Source organism: Mya arenaria, chromosome 16, assembly GCF_026914265.1.
Source record: "Mya arenaria isolate MELC-2E11 chromosome 16, ASM2691426v1".
Taxonomy (NCBI): domain Eukaryota; kingdom Metazoa; phylum Mollusca; class Bivalvia; order Myida; family Myidae; genus Mya; species Mya arenaria.
Genome location: NC_069137.1, coordinates 794,157 through 816,886, shown reverse-complemented (window position 1 = coordinate 816,886; position 22,730 = coordinate 794,157). Strand labels below are relative to the sequence as shown.

The 22,730-nt window shown below is 34.6% G+C and overlaps 2 protein-coding genes across 2 annotated transcripts; both read right to left on the bottom strand.

The window, feature by feature from the left end:
* Positions 1–1,888: 1,888 nt before the first annotated feature.
* On the bottom strand, positions 1,889–10,353 carry LOC128222508 (BTB/POZ domain-containing protein 6-B-like). The gene is made up of 3 exons (XM_052931547.1): positions 10,102–10,353; positions 4,956–5,107; positions 1,889–4,639 (listed from the first exon to the last, which is right to left on the bottom strand). The coding sequence occupies exons 1-3, from the start codon at positions 10,285–10,287 to the stop codon at positions 4,168–4,170; spliced, it is 810 nt and encodes a 269-aa protein (XP_052787507.1). The 5' UTR covers positions 10,288–10,353; the 3' UTR covers positions 1,889–4,167.
* A 4,172-nt stretch (positions 10,354–14,525) lies between these two features.
* Positions 14,526–16,998, bottom strand: LOC128222313 (BTB/POZ domain-containing protein 6-B-like). The gene is made up of 3 exons (XM_052931294.1): positions 16,792–16,998; positions 16,051–16,202; positions 14,526–15,693 (listed from the first exon to the last, which is right to left on the bottom strand). The coding sequence occupies exons 1-3, from the start codon at positions 16,981–16,983 to the stop codon at positions 14,526–14,528; spliced, it is 1,512 nt and encodes a 503-aa protein (XP_052787254.1). The 5' UTR covers positions 16,984–16,998.
* Positions 16,999–22,730: the final 5,732 nt, after the last annotated feature.

Genomic DNA, 22,730 nt, shown 5'->3' with positions numbered 1-22,730 from the left:
TTACGGTATACCGACGTTGAAATGCATGTATTGATTTGTAGGTTTCTGTTTTCCTTTCTTTTCAGTGTTTTGTAACTGGGCGGTTTTATACACCAAAAGTGATGAATCGGTTATATAACATAACATGAAAATAATATTTTGATAACACTTCTATGGCATTTGGAAAATTTATGTATAAAAACACACATATTAATGTTGGATATAATGCAATATTTCGAAAGCTTTCAATTAAACCATACTCAGATTTTTTTTATAAATAGTTTCAATTTATGTAGTGATCATCTCAACTAATTTATACAAACAAGGATGTTATTTATAATACCTAGGTATATATCTCACTCATAATTCATGACACAATGTACAGGTACATACTAGAAGAAAGTCCTATTCATCTTCTAGTAAAGAACAAACAGTGCATGCACGATCATTTATGGACAACGATTGTGGTCTATTCCATCGGCCCGTTTCAATGCTAAAATCTATGTGAAGGTAGCTGCAGCGTGGACACCGACATTCAAAATTTAGTAACATTTATTAAGTTGAGATATGGTTGAAATCTAAATCCTGACACATTTTTGGTAAAATCTAGCCCTACTGGACATGCCTAATCTGCTTTGCCAATCTTGAATTAACCTTCGTTTCACTAGACACAAAACGTATCTTAGCATTTCCTATTTCTTGATAATACCAGACATACTATACACCTAAACTACAATGTAGATCTTTTGTCAGTGAACACCGATTTGGTTTGTTAGACTGCTGTTCTATATCTGTTTTCAGCATGTTGTAAACCTTTTTATGATACTTACTTCCATTACTATGCAACAGTTTCACTCACTTAATTTTATACGCATGTATCTAATTGTTTTATAAACTAAGCCCCCTCCTCACTCTATATAAATACAGTCATTGTGTCGTCTTTTTTTACACCGAGAAGACGTTTCCAAAATTGTAAATGAATCCGTTTAACTTGATTGCCTTGAGCAAATCCCAAAACTTCCCCAGCATAATTTAAAATAGGCGGAACAAGTTTGTCAAATAAATCAAGTCTATGTTTAACTGATTTGCTATACAAATATTAAAAGAAAAATCATTTGAAGTATATAGATTTTAGTGTTTGAACAGATAATGTGGTTTGAGGATAAGAAAACGACCCTTCACTGCTAAACAGAATACCAGAGTACGGAAACTTGTTCGTTAGTTCTATTTCAACTTTGTTGTAATAATACTTCATATCCCTCCTTAATCGTCCACCCTAATGTAATATCATATATTCAGTGTTATTAGTACTTACTTCGAGTTTCCATCTATTACAATATTCAAACAAAGCATCAAAGCTTAATTGTAGTTCATTTTCAAAATTTGCAAATATTACTATATCATCAGCATATAAAACAAGAAATATTTTAAACATATCGACATTTATGCCATCTAGGCCTTTGTGAAAAAAACATCTCCTCAATCATTTAACAACATAAAATAGGCAGGGCGACATATTTTCGCCTTGCCGTACACCTTAAATACAGTCAATCCCTAGCAAATTATTATGTTTTACTTTGGATTCGACAGTATCATACATTGATTTATCTATATTTAATATCTTACCTCTAATTCGAAGCTTAATTAGATTGTACCAAAGATTCTCTATAACAATATATTCAAAACCCTTGATGTAGTCTATAAGAGCACAATATAAACGTTTACTTTGGTTTAATACCATGTAAGACAAAAATGTTGTCAAAAGTTCCTATATTTGACCTGAGACCCGCCTGTGCTTTGATATACACATTGTATAGTTCTGTCAAATCCGTCAAATTCTGTAAACTTATTGTTTAATATTCGCGTAAATAGTTTACGAATGGTACTCAACAATGATATCCTCCCCTATTATTAATTGCATCATTAGCATGTCACTTTTATGTAATGTTATAATAAAACCCTTAGACCACGTCCTTGGGGAATACTCAATTTCAAACAACTCATTAAAACATGTAAGAAGATGCGGTTACAACACAGACTTTGCATAGATGAAAAATTCATTTAAATGCATATCGGGTCAACCACTTTCATTTGTCTTTAATTGTGAAATAGCTTTTATCAAACAATAATAAATCATCGGTGTATTTAATTCATTGAACGTTACATCGAATTCATTCTTCTCATATCTATCTATGAAATCAACAACATCCTCATCTAACGAGAAAAAAAGAGTCATTTGGGTTAATTACCGTTTTGATATATTGGTGGCTTTTTATTAGCACAGCCTTTCAACATATTCCAATATAACTTTGCATTTTAAACCGTAATTCATTTAACTACTGTGTTTGCAATTTATCATGAGAACCTTACTTCAACGAATGCATATTTTATATCGCGATCTTATTCACCATATTTAATATATTTTCTTCGGAGTTGTCATGTCTAAAAGTATTTAACGTGCTATAAATTAGTCCCTATTTTCATAGCAATCTTCATCGAACCAAGACTGGTCATTGCTTGAGCTATGTTCAAAACGGTTTGTGTCCGACTGAATAAAACATATACGCTGAAATGGTTGTGCCGAATTATGTATATCAGCAGAAACACAAGATTTCCAATCCTGAGCTGATAAAGCATTTGTATCCTAGTAAACAAGATTGTAAATAATTAAGTGTATCTTGGTATGATAAATTTGGCATGACTTGGACGTTTCAACGACTACCCTCAATACATGTTGCAACGGCTGTATGTTTACTTTAGGACAATGAAAAATTAACAGAACAATGGTATGACAAAATGTTAGGTGAATCTACAACAAAACTAGAAACATGCTCAAATAAGTTCTGTGTTGTGAAAACATAATCTACAACACTTGACCGTCGACTGCCAGCATGCATTAAATAAAATGCCCACTTTATCTCTATTAAAACGACCATTTAAGATACGTAATCCGGTTTGTTTACATATATCTAAAAACATTTACCTGTAATTATTTATCCTGCCTTTATCTTTTTAACATTTCTGCAGTAGGTACATCAGTTATATCATTATCGGGTTACAAATCATGTATATACGTATAGCTATCATCTGTAACATAATCTGGATAATCCGACGTGTGTGCATTTACATCTCTACAAAGCACAAGATAAAAGTTTAAATTATTTGATTCAAGATCAGCTATATGTGAAAGTAACCTATCAAAAGTATATCTTTAAATTAAACCTTGTCTACTACTATTTTCAGGTACAACATACGATAAACAGTAATACAAATCATTATCTAAACCCAAGGTCGAACCATTAATTTTAATACATAAAATATCGTCATTACTTGTGAAAATCAATGTGCCGTTCTTTACATAGGTATCCCTCAAATAGACAATTATACCACCGGAAGACCTTTTACTATTGGGCGTGTTTTCGTCACTATTTAAAACATAGCACTCAAAGTTATCAACATCTAAATCAGATAATCCAAACGTCGTCGAAGTAGAAGTATATCATCATCAGATGATCCGCTCGTAGTTTCATCTTCTTTGTTATTATCGATATTGTTATTTTCTCTTTCGTTCATTTTAAACTCTCTGTTAGATCGGTTTAAAAATCGAATTTTGTGTACAATAGAAGACTGCGCCTTCCACGTAACCTTTGCTCTTTTCATCTCGGCTGATCCATCTTCAACCTCTGTAGTTGTAACAGTAAGTTTGAGGGGTTGCAGCTGAAATGTCTTCCTAACGACGAATGTGTATGGGTTTTTTGATGCTTTAAGACGAATTGGTGATTCGAATGTCACAGAGTTTGATGATAAGTATGGTTTTGTGGCTGTATAGCTGCAATTAACCCTGCTGATTTCAATGTTAACCTCAAAAGAGAATTCGAAATCAGGACAAACTGTGTTCTTAATATTTCGTCCAAACGATGGCTGATCTACTGCCACTGACATTTCGGAAAAATCAATCCCTTTGCAGAAAATATCATTCCGAACGTATATTTTGTAATGTGACTGAAACGAAATGATGCCCAAACACTGGCTCATTTTACTTTTCTCGATTGTTATTGTTTCATGTTTGGGTAATCGTTGCTGACAAAATTCATCCGCGGTGTTATCGTTTGCATACTGATGAATGGATTTTATTTCCTCTGCGTTTAAAGAGCTCCCTGCAATTCCTGAAAACTCAAGAAAAGACATCTATCCAAATCGAATGTATTGAAATGCATTTCCGAGCGCTTTTCTGAAGTCTTTTACGGTAGTGTCGAATTTTTCTTCTTCAACTTCGTGTTTTGCCTTATTTGGATTGTTTTCTTCTTCGTGTTGTTTAGCCCAATCTAATGACCGTCGGAAAATAGTCTGTTCTTCAACGTGAAACGTATCTCCAACAAACATGTATTCCAGACAGCTTTGGGAAACCTGTAAGAAACCTTTCGTTTCGATAGCATTTGACGCATTCTGATCGATATAATCGCTTGCTGCATTTCGAAGTCCCACGTTGTCATATTGCAAAGAGAGGTCCAGTATTTCGCAAACGTTGTCCTTGCTAAAGATGCTTCGAAGGTAGTAGCTGCATTCATCCACAAGTGCGGGGACTTGAAAAAAGTGGGCAATCTTATAAGTCGTAATCGCTGTATCTTCAGTCAGTGCAGACACGCCAGCATAGAGGTACCTGCAAAGAATATTTCACTTAACTAGTTTACGCAGAATGTGTTTGCCATTCAAATATCAGTGTTGATGCTTTATTTTGAACACTTGAATGCCAGTTAGTTATTAAAACATTTAAGGGACACGTTACAAATAAATGCAATATTTTAGCTGAAAGTTACGTTAAGGCTCAGGTGTTTCTTATAACCCCCACAAGTAAATCAATCAATTCATAAAAAGCATTGTATTATCACCCTTTGTAAGCCGCGGGACCGTATGACATGATCTAGAAGATAGGAAAGCGGCACACATGTATCATCGTGTGGCAGGTGGTAACTTACCTGATAAGTAAGTCCATCAGTTCATATCCAAAAGAAGTTATCTGTATTGTCTCCCCTTTGTCAGCAGCAGGACCAAACAACATTGCTTCGAAAACAGGACTTCGTGACGCCAGGATCATCCTGTGGGCTTTTATATTATAAGCGTCTCCATTCTGTAAAGATACAAATAAACCTTTTGAACATTTAAATTAGTGTTGATGGTAATTTTCCGCACTGATAGCTCAGTTGTAGAGCGTCTATTTGGGGTACACAGGGTCATTGGTTCAATCCTCGGCAGCGTAATACCTAAATACACTAAAAATGGTAACAATTACTTCCTTGCCTTGCGTTTGGCATTAACGGATAGTATATCGATCTGTGGAGTATTCAGTAATGGGTCAATCCTATGGAACTATTTCATGTACCGTTGCTTTACAACAGACAAATCAAACGAACAATGATCTCATCGTATCTCACTCCGTTCGTTCAAATCTGCTTATATCTAGATTTGACAGAAAATTGTATAACCTTTGGCATTTAAATCCTCCAAAGGATCAAAACATGATCAATCCGATGGATGCTCTTTTATCTTTCTTTTCTACATAATATCTGTACGAGAATATGCTTATATATGTGTAAACCGCGGCAAATGTCAATAACAAAGATCCCTATATTGTTTAGAACAAGAGGGCCCTGAAGGCCCTGTATCGCTCATCTGACCAGATTAAGATAATCAAGAATAACATTCTGATCAAGTTCCATGAACATATGGTCCTAAATGTGGCCTCTAGAGTGTTAACATGCTTTTCCTATTATTTGACCTGGTGACCTAGTTTTTGCCCGCACATGGCCCAGATTCGAACATGGCCTAGAGCTAATCAATATAAACATTCTGACTAAGATTTATGAACATACAGATATATATGTGACCTCTAGAGTGCTAACAAACTTTTCATATGAGTTGAACTAATGACCTAGTTTTTGACCAAACATGACCCAGGTTCAAACTTGACTTAGAGATTATTTAAAGATTATTAATATTAACATTCTGACCAACTTTCATGAAGACACAGTTATAAATGTGACCTCTAGAGTGTTAACAAGCTTTTAGTTAAATTTGACCTGGTGACCTAGTTTTTGACCGCACATGTCCCAGATTCGAAAATGGCCTAGAGCTAATCAATATAAATATTCTGACTAAGATTTATGAACATACAGTCATAAATGTGACCTCTAGAGTGCTAACAAGCTTTTCCTATGATTTGACCTAATGACCTAGTTTTTGACCGCACGGGACCCCGATTTAAACTTGACTTAGAGATAATTAATATAAACATTCTGACCAACATTCATGAACAAACATTTATAAATGTGGCCTCTAGAGTGTTAACATGTTTTTCCTAATTTTTGACCTGGTGACCTAATATTTGATCGCAAATGGCCCAGATTCGAACATGGCCTAGAGCTAATCCATATGACCATTCTGACTAAGACTCATGAACATACAGTTATAAATGTGACCTCTAGAGTGCTAACAAGCTTTTCCTATGATTTGACCTAATGTCCTAGTTTTTGATCACACATGACCCGGATTCAAATTTGACTTAGAGATTATTTAAAGATTATTAATATTAACATTCTGACCAACTTTCATGAAGATACAGTTATAAATGTGACCACTAGAGTGTTAACAAGCTTTTACTTAAATTTGACCTGGTGACCTAGTTTTTGACCGCACATGACACAGATTCGAAGATGGCCTAGAGCTAATCAATATAAACATTCTGACTAAGATTTATGAACATACAGTCATAAATGTGTTCTCTAGAGTGCTAACAAGCTTTTCCTATGATTTGACCTAATGACCTAATTTAAACATTCTGACCAATATTCATGAACAAACATTTATAAATGTGACCTCTAGATTGTTAACAAGCTTTTCCTTAAATTTGAAGTGGTGACCTAGTTTTTGCCCGCACATGACCCAGATTTTAACTTGACTTAGAGAGTATTAATATTAACATTTTGACCAACTTTGATGAAGATACAGTCATAAATTAGACCACCAGAGTGTTAACAAGCTTCTCCTTCAATTTGACCTGGTGACCTAGTTTTTGACCGACTATGACCAAGATTCGGACTTGACCTAGAGATTATTAATATTTACATTCTGACCAAGTTTCCTGAAGATACATTCATAAATTTGACCTCTCTAGTGTTAACAATCTTTTCTTTTTATTTGCCCTGGTGACCTAGTTTTTAACCCCAGATGATCCAATATAGAACTCGTCCAAGAATTTATTGAGGGTAACATTCTGACTAAGTTTCATTAAGATTGTGCCCAAATTGTGACCTCTAGAGTGTTAACAGTCAAATTGTCGACGACGAACGACGACGGACAACGACGGACGAATACGACGGACGACGGACGCAGGGCGATCACAATAGCTCACATTGAGCACTTCGTGCGCAGGTGAGCTAAAAACAGGGACTTAGGTTTAAAAAAAATAGCTAGACTACTAGAGTGGTCACTTCAACCAAATACAGATAGTTTGTTCTTACCAGCAAAACACTTCACGCAAGATATAAACATTACTTAAATTTCAGAGGTTAAAACCTGGGAGTTACATCATGCATATGGTAATTTATCCAGTAGAGGTTGCTCAAGAATATTAAAAAAATAACATTATCTATAAAGTCCATAAATACTTCATCTGACAAAACCCGGTGGATAAATTACCATTAATATTGAAATAGGGGAGACTGTCTATACCTAAAACATCTTTATGGTCCCAATGATAACAAGAAACGTAATGCATTATTTGAAAAACTATATAAACTAGTGCAAGAGTTATCTCAAGGGATAAACTTCATAGGTGGATACTTTAATGATACACTAGAGATCCAGGATAGGGTATCACGTACAAACGGAACTCACAAGTCAAACGAAAATCTTCAAAAACATATAAAATCAAACCATTTAGTCGATATTTGGAGGTCATTAGTCGTGTTTCCGGTCTGTAGTTGAATAAATAAAAAACTGTGGCAATATGGAAAGGTGAACTTCGAGAATGTAAAACTGACAATGTTTCTGGCATCCGATTTAAAACATAGAACAATTAAAGCACAAGGTATTTACGTCGGTACCAATCTTAGGTCAGATGCAATAATTGAATTGGAACTAAACTAAACTCATTCCATTTTTCAAATGAACATTGATATTCTATAGTAAAAGAACGGTTATAAAATCAAATATTCTATTTAAAATATCATATATTATGCAATCCTTTGTACACAAAGAAGGTACTTGAAGAAATAAACATTTTTTAATTCTCTGGTCCAATAAGAGTGATAAATTCCAAAGAACAACTCTAATCGCAGATAAATTAGATGGAGGACAAGAAGGTGTTGATATTTTTACACTCTACAAAACTCTTTAAATTAAATGGGTTAAAACACACAAAAATCCAGAAATAGCAAACTTGAAAATAATTCCATATTTATATCTAAATCAAAACGGCAAAAATCTTAATCATAATCATTATGAATATAAACAGCTTAAAATCTCTGCTAACAGTAAAATTAGAACTACCACTCTTTTATAAACGTTTATGCTTAGGTTAAAATGCTAGCAATTTAAGTAAAAATTAAATCATAGCTACAAATAAAAATCTATGCACGTGAAAAAAACGATCTTACCCAATGTGTTCCGTGTGCAATGAAATGGAATATTTCGATCACTTTTGTATACAATATAAATATTTAAAAAACTTCTGGACTGTTATAACTGGTATATTTATATTCCAGAGTTGTAATTTTGAAATTTATAGGATACAAAGAAAACAGTCAAGAAAATAATGAGATCAATATACTGTTTCCCTTTGAATTTGCAATTTACAAATCATATATGATTAGTGATAGACGAATACACGAATGAAGAATATAAACAATATAAACATTCTAAAGGTGAGTTTGGAAGACTTTTGTTTTATACTTGCACAAAATCATAATAAAATAACTATATATAACTATAACTCAAACATTACGTAGAATAATAGTGTTTTTATTCTTCTTTCCTTTTTTTCTCTAGTTTTTTTTTTGGTTTGTTTGTTTTCGGGCAATTATTATTATTCAACTATTTCACTTTAGTAAGAAGACATCATGAGGACTCCAGTAACTTCAGTTAAATCTTACTCATTAAGGAATCTATGTTCATATAGATTTCCTTTTAAACCGATTAAGTGTTGATTGTTTGTTGTTGTTTTTTTCTGTTTGTTTGTGTGTTTTATAAAATATTTCTTTCTAATTGTGTAACCTTTAAAATTTATTTAATAAATAAATTTATATAGTAATATATCTTAAAAAAAATATATAAACGACAGTATGTTGATACACACACAAACACAAAAAGACAACAGTTTTGATACTTAAATGCTTATTTCTTAAATATTTTCACCTCAACTGTCATTCCTTAAATGAACTGCCTTTCGGCAATTGCGTTTATCAATCATCGATGAACGCAACATCTTCGGATTGCAATTCATCGCATAACAATATACGTAAAAGCTATTGATCTTGTTATTGTTTGTATCAGCAGGTCCCAAAAAATGTAAATCAACATTCTAAAAAGTGTTAATTCATTATATCTTAAATGTATTGTTGCCATAAGTGTTTCAATTTTACGTTTAAAAGTGTTTTCAAGTGGTTGATCTTTTCCCGCGTTATTGTGACGTCATTTGAAAAAAAATGTATCCGGTTACAGTCGGATCGTTCTATTTACAGAATGGGTAAGAAAGGGTAAGTGAAAGGTTTTCTTAAATGAAATGAAGACTTTTTTTAACAATTCTTGAATGAAAAAAACGAACTATTGGTGTAATTATAAGTAATGAATTGCGGGATTAATGTCATTATCTGACCCCACACACTTTGACCAGCCCAATTGCGTTCATACCCAGATAATGACATCAACCCCACAATTCATTCCTTAAATGAACTCCGAACTTTTTATCGAGATATCCATAACTTTTGTGGTGTAATGTATATATATTTTACCGATACGGGCCATTTGAAATGATTCCAAAAAGTAGGTAAGCGCTTTGTTTAACTGTGTTTGCGTAATATATTTCAAAACAGTACGAGCTGATGTTATTAAAAATGTATAACTCACCTCTGCAGTACATTCAAGTGTCACATCTGTCCACAAACTGTTCTCATACGCATAGAGATAACTTTCAGTAACATTTCTGTCTTCCTGCCAATGGTTACTTGTATATTTATTGTCCTCCTGGGTGCTGGTTTTAACATTTTCTTTTTTAATGTAAGAATCCTCAGGAATTTCGTTACGAGAAGCCATGTTTAAAGACTTTGAGCAACGGATTGCTTTTTTAAATTTACAGCTTTTAAAACTTCGTAAAACTAGATTTCGCGTTGCCTATAAACAATTGCACTATAGGCACTTAATACAAGCGACATTTATAGTAAGTAGGTTATGTTTTCCGTCATAGGGCAAAATGCATCAGCGAAGTTTGACAAAAGATTATATTGCCTTTCTAAAACTCAATACCTGTATCTGATCAAAGAATATTGTTTTCGTAAAATCCATTCATGCCTTTCATTTTAAAGGTTCTAATTTAAAAGGAAGTGTACATTACTTACAACAGCTTATATTTATGCAATATACATTTGTTTAATTGATCTTTACGAGTATATTCGATAATTCGGTATATATATCAATTATATATGTTTATACAATTATACAATAAAAACAACAGGGACAAGCCCAATAGTCCAACATTAAAAACTAAACCCTATTAAGAGGCCAAAACTACAATGAACTAGAAACAAAGCACCATATACATAATTACAAGCACCCCCAAAAGACCACACACTCATCAAAATACTTACATTTGAGATGTGGTGTAGCACATATACTTATACCTCACAAGCACATTCATCAGATCATAGAAAAACATTGTTTTAACTTCCCTGGTCTGCCGCGGGACCGTACAACATGTCTTCCAAAATAGAATGTTCCTATTTCTATGTTAGGATCTTGGTTATTTACATCAGAGGAGGTTTATGCATACATAAACGAATAACCATATTTTAAAGATAAGAAAGAACAACGCGCTTCCATCAAATGGACTATGTTTTGATGCTTTCGTGGATTAGATTTAAATGTCATAAGTGACAAATCTATATATCAGCAGAGTTGAACAAACGGAGTGAGATACGATGAGATCTGATGTGATACTCAAGATCTCTTTCAAATAAATGTCATTGTTCTTTGACTTGCCTGTTGTGAGGCAACGATACACGAAATAGTTCCATGGTGGTGAACCAGTACTGAATACTCCACAAATCGATATACTGTCCGCTAATGGCAAACGCCAGGCAAGGAAGCTACTGGTACCATTGTTTAGTATATTTCGGTATTTCGTTGTCGGGGATTGAACTCAGGGCTTTCTGCAACCCTAGCAGACGCTCTACAACTGACCTGTATGTTTGGAGTATACGCCTCAACACTAATCTCAATCCACAAAGAGTTTAAATGTGTCTTAAATTAAAACAGTTCCAACTGATATTATTATAAATATACCACTGACCTCTGCAGTACTTTCCAGCGTCACATCTGTCCACAAACTGTTCTCAAACACGTAGTGAAAACTTTCAGTTATCTTTTTTCTCTTCTTGCCAAGGTTTCCTTGCACATTTGTTGTCATCAGTTTTGCTTATTTTAACAATTTCTTCTCGTTTTTCTATGTAACCATACCCGGAAATATTTCTTCAGAAGCCATGTTTAAGGACTTAAGGCCATGATTAATATACTAAACTTATGAACGATATTACCTTTACCTACCATTGACGATATTTTGAGTTTGTTAAAAATATTTCTAGCAGCGTTGGCTCACTTATTTGGTACTTGTAAAGCGTTGACCAGTTTGTCTGTAAACATTGTGCTTATATTTAAGGCTGTTGACCTTTCCATAGTAATCTTTAGTTTTAGTGAACTTCTTTTTAAAACCCCTTATGCTTTGTTATTATGTGATATCTCTTGTGAATCTTTCGAGTTTTATACGTTTTAATCGTCGTACCCTTTAACAATTCATACGCATTTTAACCATTACCTTTGTCTCTGACGTTTTCTTTGCGATATTCATATTAATCTGCGCATGGTACGAAATTAAATACATTGCCATTCAATTATCAAAGCTTTACTTGTTAAACATAAATAAAGAATACTGCAATCAAAATATCTGTACCCAAACCCATAATTTAACGGTGTCAATTTCTTTCTGCTCAGGGCTTACATAATTGAACAGATAAGTATGAGTTGTATGGTTTGGCAATTATTGTTCTGTGGAATATGAACTTTATATTTGGTTTTATTGTAATTGAGTACAACTTGTTCCAATGCAAACAAAGAGTTTAGCTTAAAGAATGGTCCCTGTCTGGTAAATTGAATTGCAGAAATCGTCGGTCGATTACACTTGATTATTGATTAAAAGGTAGTGAGTGGATTTTTACATAATCCAATAAAGGCTATCGCGATCCCACCTCTCGCTTTTTGAAAATGTCCGCGAGAAAAACGCAATTTGTTTGCTAAAATCAAGTCGCATCCATTATTTTAAAAGATATGCATTGAAGTAAATGTCAATCCTAGCTTTTTAATCGAACTTCAAATACAGCCGCAATAGTTTCAATACAAAATAGCACAAACCTTCATGGACTTTAAACGACTGAAAGAAATAAGGTGTTACAAACGCGTTTTTACAATTTATAAGGCGCGATGTGAGATCGCGATTAATCTAATAGGATTCCGAAGAACGTTTTGCTTAGGCTATTTCGGTGAAGCCTAAACACAAAATTTAGAAAACAACAACAAACAAGCCTCGGTTCGCAATTGCTCAATTGACATAATTGTTTATATGATTAGATAAGAGTCGCGCCATTTAACTAGTTGTTTTCGATATCATATTAGCGGAAGTTAATTCGTAAATACGAGCCGGCGGAAGGATTGTTATTGGTCCAAGTTCACAGTTATTTATTTCAGTGAAGAACAGATGATATCTCCTCGATGAAATATAATCGGCATCTCGCTGAATCACAGTTTTCTTCGAGATTTTGTTGGCTTATGTTTCATTTGAAATCTAAAAACTAGCCATAACAGTTTGAAGCGTCCCGTCATTTAGATAACGACGTCATAAGTATATAAAATGAAGATTTCAAGACCAAACGTTTGATTACCGTTACTATCGGGATTCAGATATTCGATGCATCGTAATTGGTCGATTGACATAATCACGTGATGTTATCAATGTATCCGTAAAATGGTGAAGTATTTATTAATTGGTGTGTACGTTCTTTTGGCTTAGTGGTTAAAATATCGGTTTCTATTTTGTGCTATTTACCGGCTTGGGTTCGCATCCCACTAAAACCAAACTATTTATTTTAACTTCATTGTATTTGTTTCTACAATTTCGGTATCATTAAATATGATAAAAGTAAAATAATTATGCAATAAGACTCATTATCGGGAATAATCACTTTCTAAAAACAAACCTGAGTCCGTTTAATATAATAGCAATACTTGCGATATAAGTGTTCAAACACGATCGTACACACACCAACAAATCCGCCATAATTTGAATACACTTTTTCCTGAACTGTTACTGTTTTCCCTTTATTCTAAGATTCATGGGATATATTTCTAAAAGCTATAATACAAACTATATCACTAAGGTCCAAATAATTTACAACCTTCGAGTAAAGCTTCAAATGTTAGAACTTTAAGTGGAGATCAAAGTTCTTTACTCGCTTTGTTTCAAAACTGAAATTTATTTAGCCGTTAAATACGTGTAGATAGATAGATATTTATTATGATATATAGCCTGCGGCCCAATCATTTGTACAACAAATACATATATCATTCCAACAGGTATAACTGATCATTCAAATTCAAACTTAAGCATGACAATATTAGGCAAACATACACATATCTAGCAGAACAAGATTGTAATAAATTTAGGTATTAGCTATAGTAAAATTATTTTTTATATAGATAGAACACCGATATTATCAGGTGCTTATACCATTTTCGGTAAAATATTCATTTCGCACATTTAAAGCATGGTATACAAATAAAGCTGTATCTTTTATAACCAATTCATTTTGACATGGCAACAGATTGTAGAATGTTTTTAAGGTTGGATAGTCGTAATACAAACTTGGTATATACTTAACGCGTATACTTGAATACAGTGGACAAACAAGCTGGAAATGAAATTCGTCTTCTACAATACATTCACAATATAGACAATAACGATATTCTTTATCGATTCCATAATGCCTTCCCTTTTCTATCATGAGATAATGACATGAACTGATAATGAAACAAATTTCATTTTGAGAAAACATTTTCCGCCCAGTTTTATACATACTGATCCGTAAGCCTTCGTAAATACATGTATTGATACAAAAACAGTTTTTTATTACCCACACTATGTCGCTCCCACACATACGTAAATACGAAAACATGATGTAAGGCAAATCTGTTCTTGATACATATTCAAAAACTGGTTGAAACCACGACTATATATCATCTTCAGACGATGTGCTCTGAGTGTCATCCTCTTTACTAGTATCGCTATCCCCATTTTCACTTTCGTTGATCTCAAACTCTCTGTAAGATCTGTTCAAAAATCGAATTTTGCTAACAATGGAACACTGATCTTCCCAAGTAACCTTTGCTCTTTTAATCTTGGCTGATCCTTCTTCAGCCTCCGCAGTTGTTACGGTAAGTTCTAGTGGTTGCAGCTGGAATTCACTACTAACAGCGAGTGTGTATGGTTTTTTTGATGCTTTAAGACAAATTGGTGATTCGAATGTCACAGAGTTTGATGATAAGTTTCGTTTTGTGGTTGTAAAGCTGTAATTAACCCTGCTGATTTTAATGTTAACCTTAAAAAAGATTTCGAAATCAGGACTAACTGTGTTCTTAACATTTATGTCATACGATGGTTGATGTACTGCCACTGACATTTCGGAAAAGTCAATTCCTTCGCAGAAAATATCATTCCGAACGTAGATCCTGTAATATGACGGACCCAAAGGGTCGTCAAAAATCTGTTTCATATTACTTTTCCCGATTGTTACTATTTCCTGTTTGGGCAATCGTTGTTGACGAAATTCATCAGCGGTGTCATTGTTTGCATACTGATGAATGGATTTTATATCCTCTGCATTTAAAGAGCTCCCTGCAATTTCTGAAAACTCAAGAAAAGACATCGTTCCAAATCGAATGTATTGAAGCGCATTGCCAAGCGCTTTTCTGAAGTCTTTTACGGTAGTGTCGGCTTTGTCTTCTTCACCTTGGTATTTTGTCTTATTTGGATTTTTTTCTTTTTCATGTTGTTTAGCCCAATCTAATGAGCGACGAAAGATTGTCTGTTCGTCAACGTAGAACGTATCTCCAGCAAACATGTATTCCAGACATCTTTGGGAAACCTGTAAAAACCCTTTCGTTTCGATAGCATTTGACGCGTTCTGATCGATATAATCGCTTGCTGCATTTCTAAGTCCCTCATTGTCATACTGCAAAGAGAGGTCCAGTATTTCGCAAACGTTGTCCTTGCTAAAGATGCTTCGAAGGTACTGGCTGCATTCATCCACAAGTGCCGGGACTTGGAAGAAGTGGGCAGTCTTATAATTCTTAATCGCTGTATCTTCAGCCAGTGCTGTTACACCGGAATAGAGATACCTACAATGATATTTAATCAACTAGTTTACGCAAAATGTGTTTGCCTTTCAAGTTTCAACTATTTCATGTTTGAACAACTTTATGTAATAAAATATATTTGATTTAACAAGTAAATTTGATTATTGAAACAGTTTAGGGACACAAAACAAATAACATATTCATTTTCGCCAAAGTTAAATTTGAGCTGTGGTGCTTCTTTCGCATAACAAGCTGTAGCACATATACTTATACGTCACAGGCACATCCATCAGATCCTAGAAAACCACATTGTAGTATCTCCCCTGGTCAACTGGTTAACATGTATCGAAGATAAAACAGCAGGACGCATTCATCATCGTGCAGCAGGTGTAAACTTACCTTAAAAGAAAGTCCATCAGTTCATATGTAAAAGAAGTAATCTGTATTGTATCCCCTTTGTCAGCCGCAGGACCAAACAACATGCCTTCGAAAACAGGACTGCGTGATGCCAGAATCATCCTGTGGGCTTTTAGATAACGAGTGTCTCCATTCTGTAAGGATACAAATAAACCCTTTGAACATTTAAACTAGTGTTGATGTGTATTTTTCGCACAAATAGCTCAGGAGTAGAGCGGGGTACTTTGTGTGCACAAGGTCATGGGTTCAATCCCCGGCAGCGTAATACCGAAATACGCTAAATGGTAACAGTTACTTCCTTGTCTGGCGGTTGGTTTTAACGGACAGTATATCAAATTGTGGAGTATTCAGTACTGGTTCAACCCCATGGAACTATCAAGTGTAACGTTGCTTTACAACAGGCAGTCAAAGAACAATGAGATTTATTTAAAAGAGAATCTCATCGTATCTAACCACGTTCCTTCAATTCTGCTGATATCTAGATTGGACAGAAAATTGTATCACCACGAAAGGATCAAGGCAAGGATCATGTACAAATGAAACGAATTCAATCAAAAGGTTTTTTAAAACTGTTTGAAATATTAAACTGGGCTGTCCTAGCTTGGTCAGTGAAACATAATCACGTCAATGGTGAACTACTCAAATATATAAGGACTTTGTTTAACTGATTTTGCTTAATGTAAATTAAAACCGAGCTGGTATTATTGTAAATACACCACTGACCTCTGCTGAACATTCCAATGTCACATCTGTCCACAAACTGTTCTCATACGTGTAAAGGATACTCCCAGGAACTCCTTTGTCTTCTTGCCAATGTTTCCTTTCACCTGTGTTGTCATCAGTGTTGCTAGTTTTAACATCTTCTGCTCCTTTTTCAACGTAAGCGTCCTCGCGGATGTTACTTTCAGACGCCATTTTAAAACACTTTGAGCAACGAATTGATATCTTAAACGTATATTACATCTTTAAAATACCGGATTTCGCGTTGCTGTATTCACAAATGCACTGAATACAGAGTGGCGCTTAATACTCGCTACTTTAATTAGTTAACATGCTCTGTCAGCATTCTTAAAGCGAAATGCATCAGTGACAATTAACAAAAGATTATATTGCCTACCTTAAACTAGATACCGGTATCTTATCAACTATATATATATATATGTTCGTTCGTGTAGAGATAACGACCTGCTTTTGTATTCACAATTCATTTTATGTTTATACAATAATATAGTGAAAACCACAAAGACAACCCCAATTACATTATATTAAAAAAATAAACCCTATTAAGAGTTGTTCTACGGTGAACTAGAGACAAAGCACCACATACAGTAATACAAGCATCTCAAATGGACCACACACTCATCAGAACAGCTGTCCCTGTAATTGATGGTATAACCACCTTAGAACGATCAGTGAAACACGAGATAAGTTAAATGGAACACGATATTTCTTGTGAATTAAACTAGTTTACATGGTCATAACATCACACTTGTCCCAACATTTACCAATAATAACATAACCAATGTCAATACCATAATGCTACACTGTGTCTAAACTGTGTCACTTTTTTAAGCAATCGAGCATTGTGACAGATGATTATACATGTATTGAAATTGAAAGTCACACCGTCAAAAGGTACAACTCCCTACGTTATAGAAAACTGTGTGTTGCCTTGTTGTCAAAGACCTTGTGCCTTGCCTAGAACGCTTTGTCTGGTGTATGGTAAACCAAGATAAACACAGGTGACTGAATATTTGGAGATGACACATTAATACTAAAGACTCTTTCAACAATATCAACATAAGTTTACTGCTGCCGTGTATGTCATCCTTTGAAATGCCATTTGCAAGTGTATGTATAGCTTCACTAACATGAAAAGGCCCGAAGCTTCTAGATGCAGAATGAAGCAGTTGGTAAAAAGGACCAAGTAGTATCGAAAACGAATGGACAAGTGGTACTATTGTTAAACAAGTAATTGCTGTTCTAGCGTAGTCTAGATGTAAATTCCAGTGACTCTGAAGACGAAGAAGGAGTGGAGCATGATCGTATGTTTGAAGACGAATGTGATACAGACTAGAGTTGAGCAGAATGTCGCATTTTGCGAGCATATCGGTTAGAAAGTGTTTCGAGAATGAAATGAGATGACTTCACTTCATTGAGGATTGCGAAATTTAATACATTGCCATTCAATTATTAAAGCTATACTTGTTTAACATAAATAAAGAATATTACATTAGTATAACTCTTTCAAAATATCTATCGTCAAACCCATAATTTAACAATGTCGATTTCCTTTCTGCGCATTCAATGGCTAAACAATTTAAACAGATGAATGTGAATCGTATCGTTTGACAAAGATTGTAATGTGGAATATGAGCTTTGTACTTGGTTTACATTGTAATTGCGTACTACTTGATCAAATGCAATCAAGAGGTTATTTAAAGAATTGTCGTTTTAGAAAAAAACGTCCCTGTCCCGAAGATTTAATTGCAGAGATCGTCAGCCGATTACACTTGATTTGATTAAAAGGAGTGCAAAATGAACTTGACGATTCAAGTTAAGGCAATCGCGATCCCACCCCTCGCATTTTGAAAATTACCGAGAGAAAAGCGTATAACGCATATAAGGTGATTTAACGCTGTTAGCTGATCCAGCTCCCGCCATTTCTGACTGACCAATCAGATGCAAGCTTTCATCTGATGGACCAATCAGAAAGCAGTAGCTGATTCTTTGAGGTAGCAACTATATTGAACGACGTTGTTAAGGAGTGACGCAGTCAAGGTCAGCATTGCTACATCCTTTGTTATGCACGTGAGTCAATCAACAAGTGCATTAGCGAATCAGATTCCTTGATACAAAGTTGTTACGTCACTGATTTTCTGCTATAAAACACTGAGATTTTGTAAAAACTTACTCATAACACATTTGACTTTTGTCGAAGACAGACTCAGATGAAAACATTCGAACTTCAACAATGGAGCATCACGATGGTCAAGTTACTGGAAGTACTGATGGACTTACCGAAGAGCAACTCTCAGTTAGCCAGGGAGATACTCTTGCGAGTGAACAAGATCACGGAAGCACTGCTCTCCCAGCTCCCGAGCTACTACCAAGTGAACCTACGTCAGGTTGCGGACCTTGCGAGGAAGCAGACCTCTCCCTTGCAGCAGGGAGGAGCAAGTCCCCCAGAATGTCCGATGCAAGATTGTGGCTTGCCAACGAACTTGGGAAATTCTGTCAGAAGTTCCCAGAAGCAGGACTCTCCTTTCCCGAAGAGATCTGCTCTACCGAAGGAAGTGGAGATAGGAGGGTCCACGACGTGGAACCAGTTCAGCCAACCATGGTCATATAATGTGTTTGGTGTAACCATGTCGCATCCTTTTTTGTAGAGTACTTTATAAAGTAAAACATCTAAGTAAGCAATAGAAAAACATGCACCTATGCAACAATAAATATCACAACTTTTTAAAAAGATTCACCGAAATAAATGTCCGAACCCCACAGTTTTTCATATGTACGGTTTACAATATAAAAACACACACATACTTATGTTGGATATAATGCAATATTTCGAAAGCTTTGTATAAAAACATACTCAGATGTTTTATAAATAGTTTCATTTTCTGTATTGATCAACTCAACTAATTTATACAAACTAGGATGTTATTTATATTACCAAGGTATATATCTCACTCTTAATTCATTAACCAATGTGCATTCTAGAAGAATCTTTTAACCTTTGTTTCACAAGACACAAAAATATCTTAACATTTCCGATTTCTTGATAAAACAAGGCATTATATGCACCTTAACTACAAAGTAGGTATATTGTAAATTGAAATTGCTTGAAATTGTTCAGGGTTAGCCTGCATTTGATTGGAAGTAAACCAATTTATCAAGATGTTACATTCTTCTTAAAAAGTGGTCTTAACAACATCAGGATTTTTATCACACACAGAATAAAAGATTATTGTCATCTACATAATTATACAAAGCTGCATTTTTGATAAAGTAGAAGATGCCGCTGGGGAAGATGTTGAATACTAAAGGCCCTAATATCAACCTTGTGGTAATCCTTTCAGGGTGGAGTCCCACTCACTGGTAATTTGACCAAGTTTGACACGTTGCTTTCTGTTTGTAAGATAGCTGTGCATAAGTTTACATGCTGGGGTTGAAAGAACATATATGCATTAAGATGAGATCATGGGGCAGGCAGTCAAATGCTTTTGAGAGGTCCATTAGAACTGCATCTACATATTTGTTTTCATCAAGGGCTTTTTACAGTCTTCCACCAGCCTTAACAGGGTAGTTTGACATCCAAATGTTGTTCTGAATGCTTATAGAAAATGATGAAAAATATTATCAAAAGGACTTGTCACTTGCTCACTGATGACCCGTTCATATAATTTGGACATTGATGGTAAAATACTGACTGGTGTTTAGTTCTTTTCAATAAAGGGGTCATCTTTGTTGAAAATAGGGGTCACTTGTGCTAGCTTAAGACTATTTGGAAATGATCACTGGCTTATGAGTTCACTGGCCATGTTTCGGATGGGAACTTTTAAAGTGTCTTTGTCAGCAATGATGAATTTGGGAGAAATCAGATCTGTTCCTCTATATATGCAATAATGCCTAATAGCTATAACACTTCAAAAACTGGTCAGTTATCATAATGTTAATCTTAACATATTGGAATATGTAAATTGTTACCATGTCTTTTTTGTCAAATGAAATCTACTTACTTGAATGCTTGACCTTTCTGTAAATAATTTGTGCCTTCCATATTGTACTACTAGTAAATGGCTATAAATGTGCATATGTCGTTTTAAATGCTGAATAAAGATATGTTATTTATGTTTTATGGTTTGAAATACAAGTTATTGACCTTTATATTGACTTCGGTAGTTTGGTTAAAGTGTTTTTGGCTCTTTGGGACTTTTGACCGTAATTCTATCTAAAATATCTTCATTCAATTGACTTGAAACTTCACAAAAGTGTAAGGACCATCAAACAATAAAGTCAGACAATTCTATATGATGTTAAATACCAAATATTTATAAGGACCATGATTGAGTAAATAGTTGGATTAAAATTTTTGGGCTTTTGACCATATTTCACGTTTATGCAACGGACATAATACTAGGAAGTCGTACCATATTTGTAGAAGTCACCCCATATATGATATACATATGTATAGTAGAGGATCCTGTAGCACGGGGCGTATGACTTTCGATAAGTGAATAAAGGCACTTAAAGCAAAATAGACACAATTAACAATGGAGAGTGTCCATAATTTCATGTGCTAGTCAACATCCCAACGTTTCAGATCATGTGCATCGTTCGAAATAATATGACTGAATATTGTATTAAAAGAAATACACATGTATAACTAAAAAGTTTAACTTTATAATGCATATATGGGACGACTTCTCCGCATCCGATACGACTTTGAATAGGTACAAGTTCGTACCGGTACGCTTTCTCTTATTCCCAACATTACTGATCATTAATTTTGTCGAGGCTGTTCGATCGCTTTTTTAAGATGGTATTAGTTTTCCCAATTTTGGCGTTCTAGGCTAGAAATTAAATCGCCTAAGAGGGTAACCTTCAAAGATCTTTGATGGCAGCGGTATTTTATTTGTAAAAAATTAGTTGTTATATTTAATTTCATGAATAAACACTGAACAACAACTGTCAGATATCCAAACGAAGGGATTCATCTTAAAGAATGGGGTCAAACGAAGGGGTTCATCTTAAAGAAGGGGTCAAATGAAAGGTTTCATCTTAAAAAAGGGAGTAAAACGAAGGGGTTCTTCTAAAAAAGAAGGGGGTCAAACGAAGGGGTTCATATTAAAGAAGGGGGTCAAACGAAGGGGTTCATCTTAACGGAGGGCGTCAAACGAAGAGGTTCTCCTTAAAGAAGAGGGTCAAACGAACGGGTTCATCATAAAGAAGGGGGTCAAACGAAGGGGTTCATCGTAAAGGAGGGGTCAAACGAAGGGGTTCATATTAAAGAAGGGGATCAAACAAAGGGTTTCATCTTAAAGAAGGGGGTCAAACGAAGAGGGTCTTTTTAAAGAAGGGGGTCAAACGAAGGAGTTTATCTTAAAAAGGGGGTCAAACGAAGGTGTTCATCTTTAAGGCTGCATTTAGTCGTTAATTGGTTGTATTAAGAATATAGAATAGCAGTGCAGGCCGGGTTAGTATTCATAAAACATTTCTAACTTAAGTAAATGTCCTTGTTGTTTTTATACATTATTTATGCAATTTGATTATATTTTATGCAAATTGGGTGTTTTTGACATATTTTCAATGTTATATTACGTCCAATTACGTTTGAATTATAGACCAAATATAAAACTGTTATAACTTTATGTTTGATTTGTGTATAGTAATAACAGCCATAAAATACACGTCAAAAGATATCAAAACTATATGGAGATTACCAAGTATCTAAATCTTATATTAACGTTAATAGAGCTATCAGACAGCGAGCTTATGAGTTGGTTGAAAATACAAGCTTAAGGCTAGCCTGGGTGAATTACGGACACTACGGACCATGGACATTACGGACCAGACATTACGCACCAGATTTAGGGACACTACGGACCAGATTTAGGGACAATACGGACCATGTTGGGAATCTTACGGACCATGATTTA

Coding starts and splice junctions, on each gene's coding strand:
- LOC128222313 (XM_052931294.1), bottom strand. CDS start 16,983: ATGGCGTCTGAAAGTAACATCCGCGAGGACGCTTACGTTGAAAAAGGA. Junction 16,203..16,791: donor CATTGGAATGTTCAGCAGAG/GTCAGTGGTGTA, acceptor GTATCCTTACAG/AATGGAGACACTCGTTATCT. Junction 15,694..16,050: donor CTGATGGACTTTCTTTTAAG/GTAAGTTTACAC, acceptor ATATCATTGTAG/GTATCTCTATTCCGGTGTAA.
- LOC128222508 (XM_052931547.1), bottom strand. CDS start 10,287: ATGGCTTCTCGTAACGAAATTCCTGAGGATTCTTACATTAAAAAAGAA. Junction 5,108..10,101: donor CACTTGAATGTACTGCAGAG/GTGAGTTATACA, acceptor GTATCTTTACAG/AATGGAGACGCTTATAATAT. Junction 4,640..4,955: donor CTGATGGACTTACTTATCAG/GTAAGTTACCAC, acceptor TATTCTTTGCAG/GTACCTCTATGCTGGCGTGT.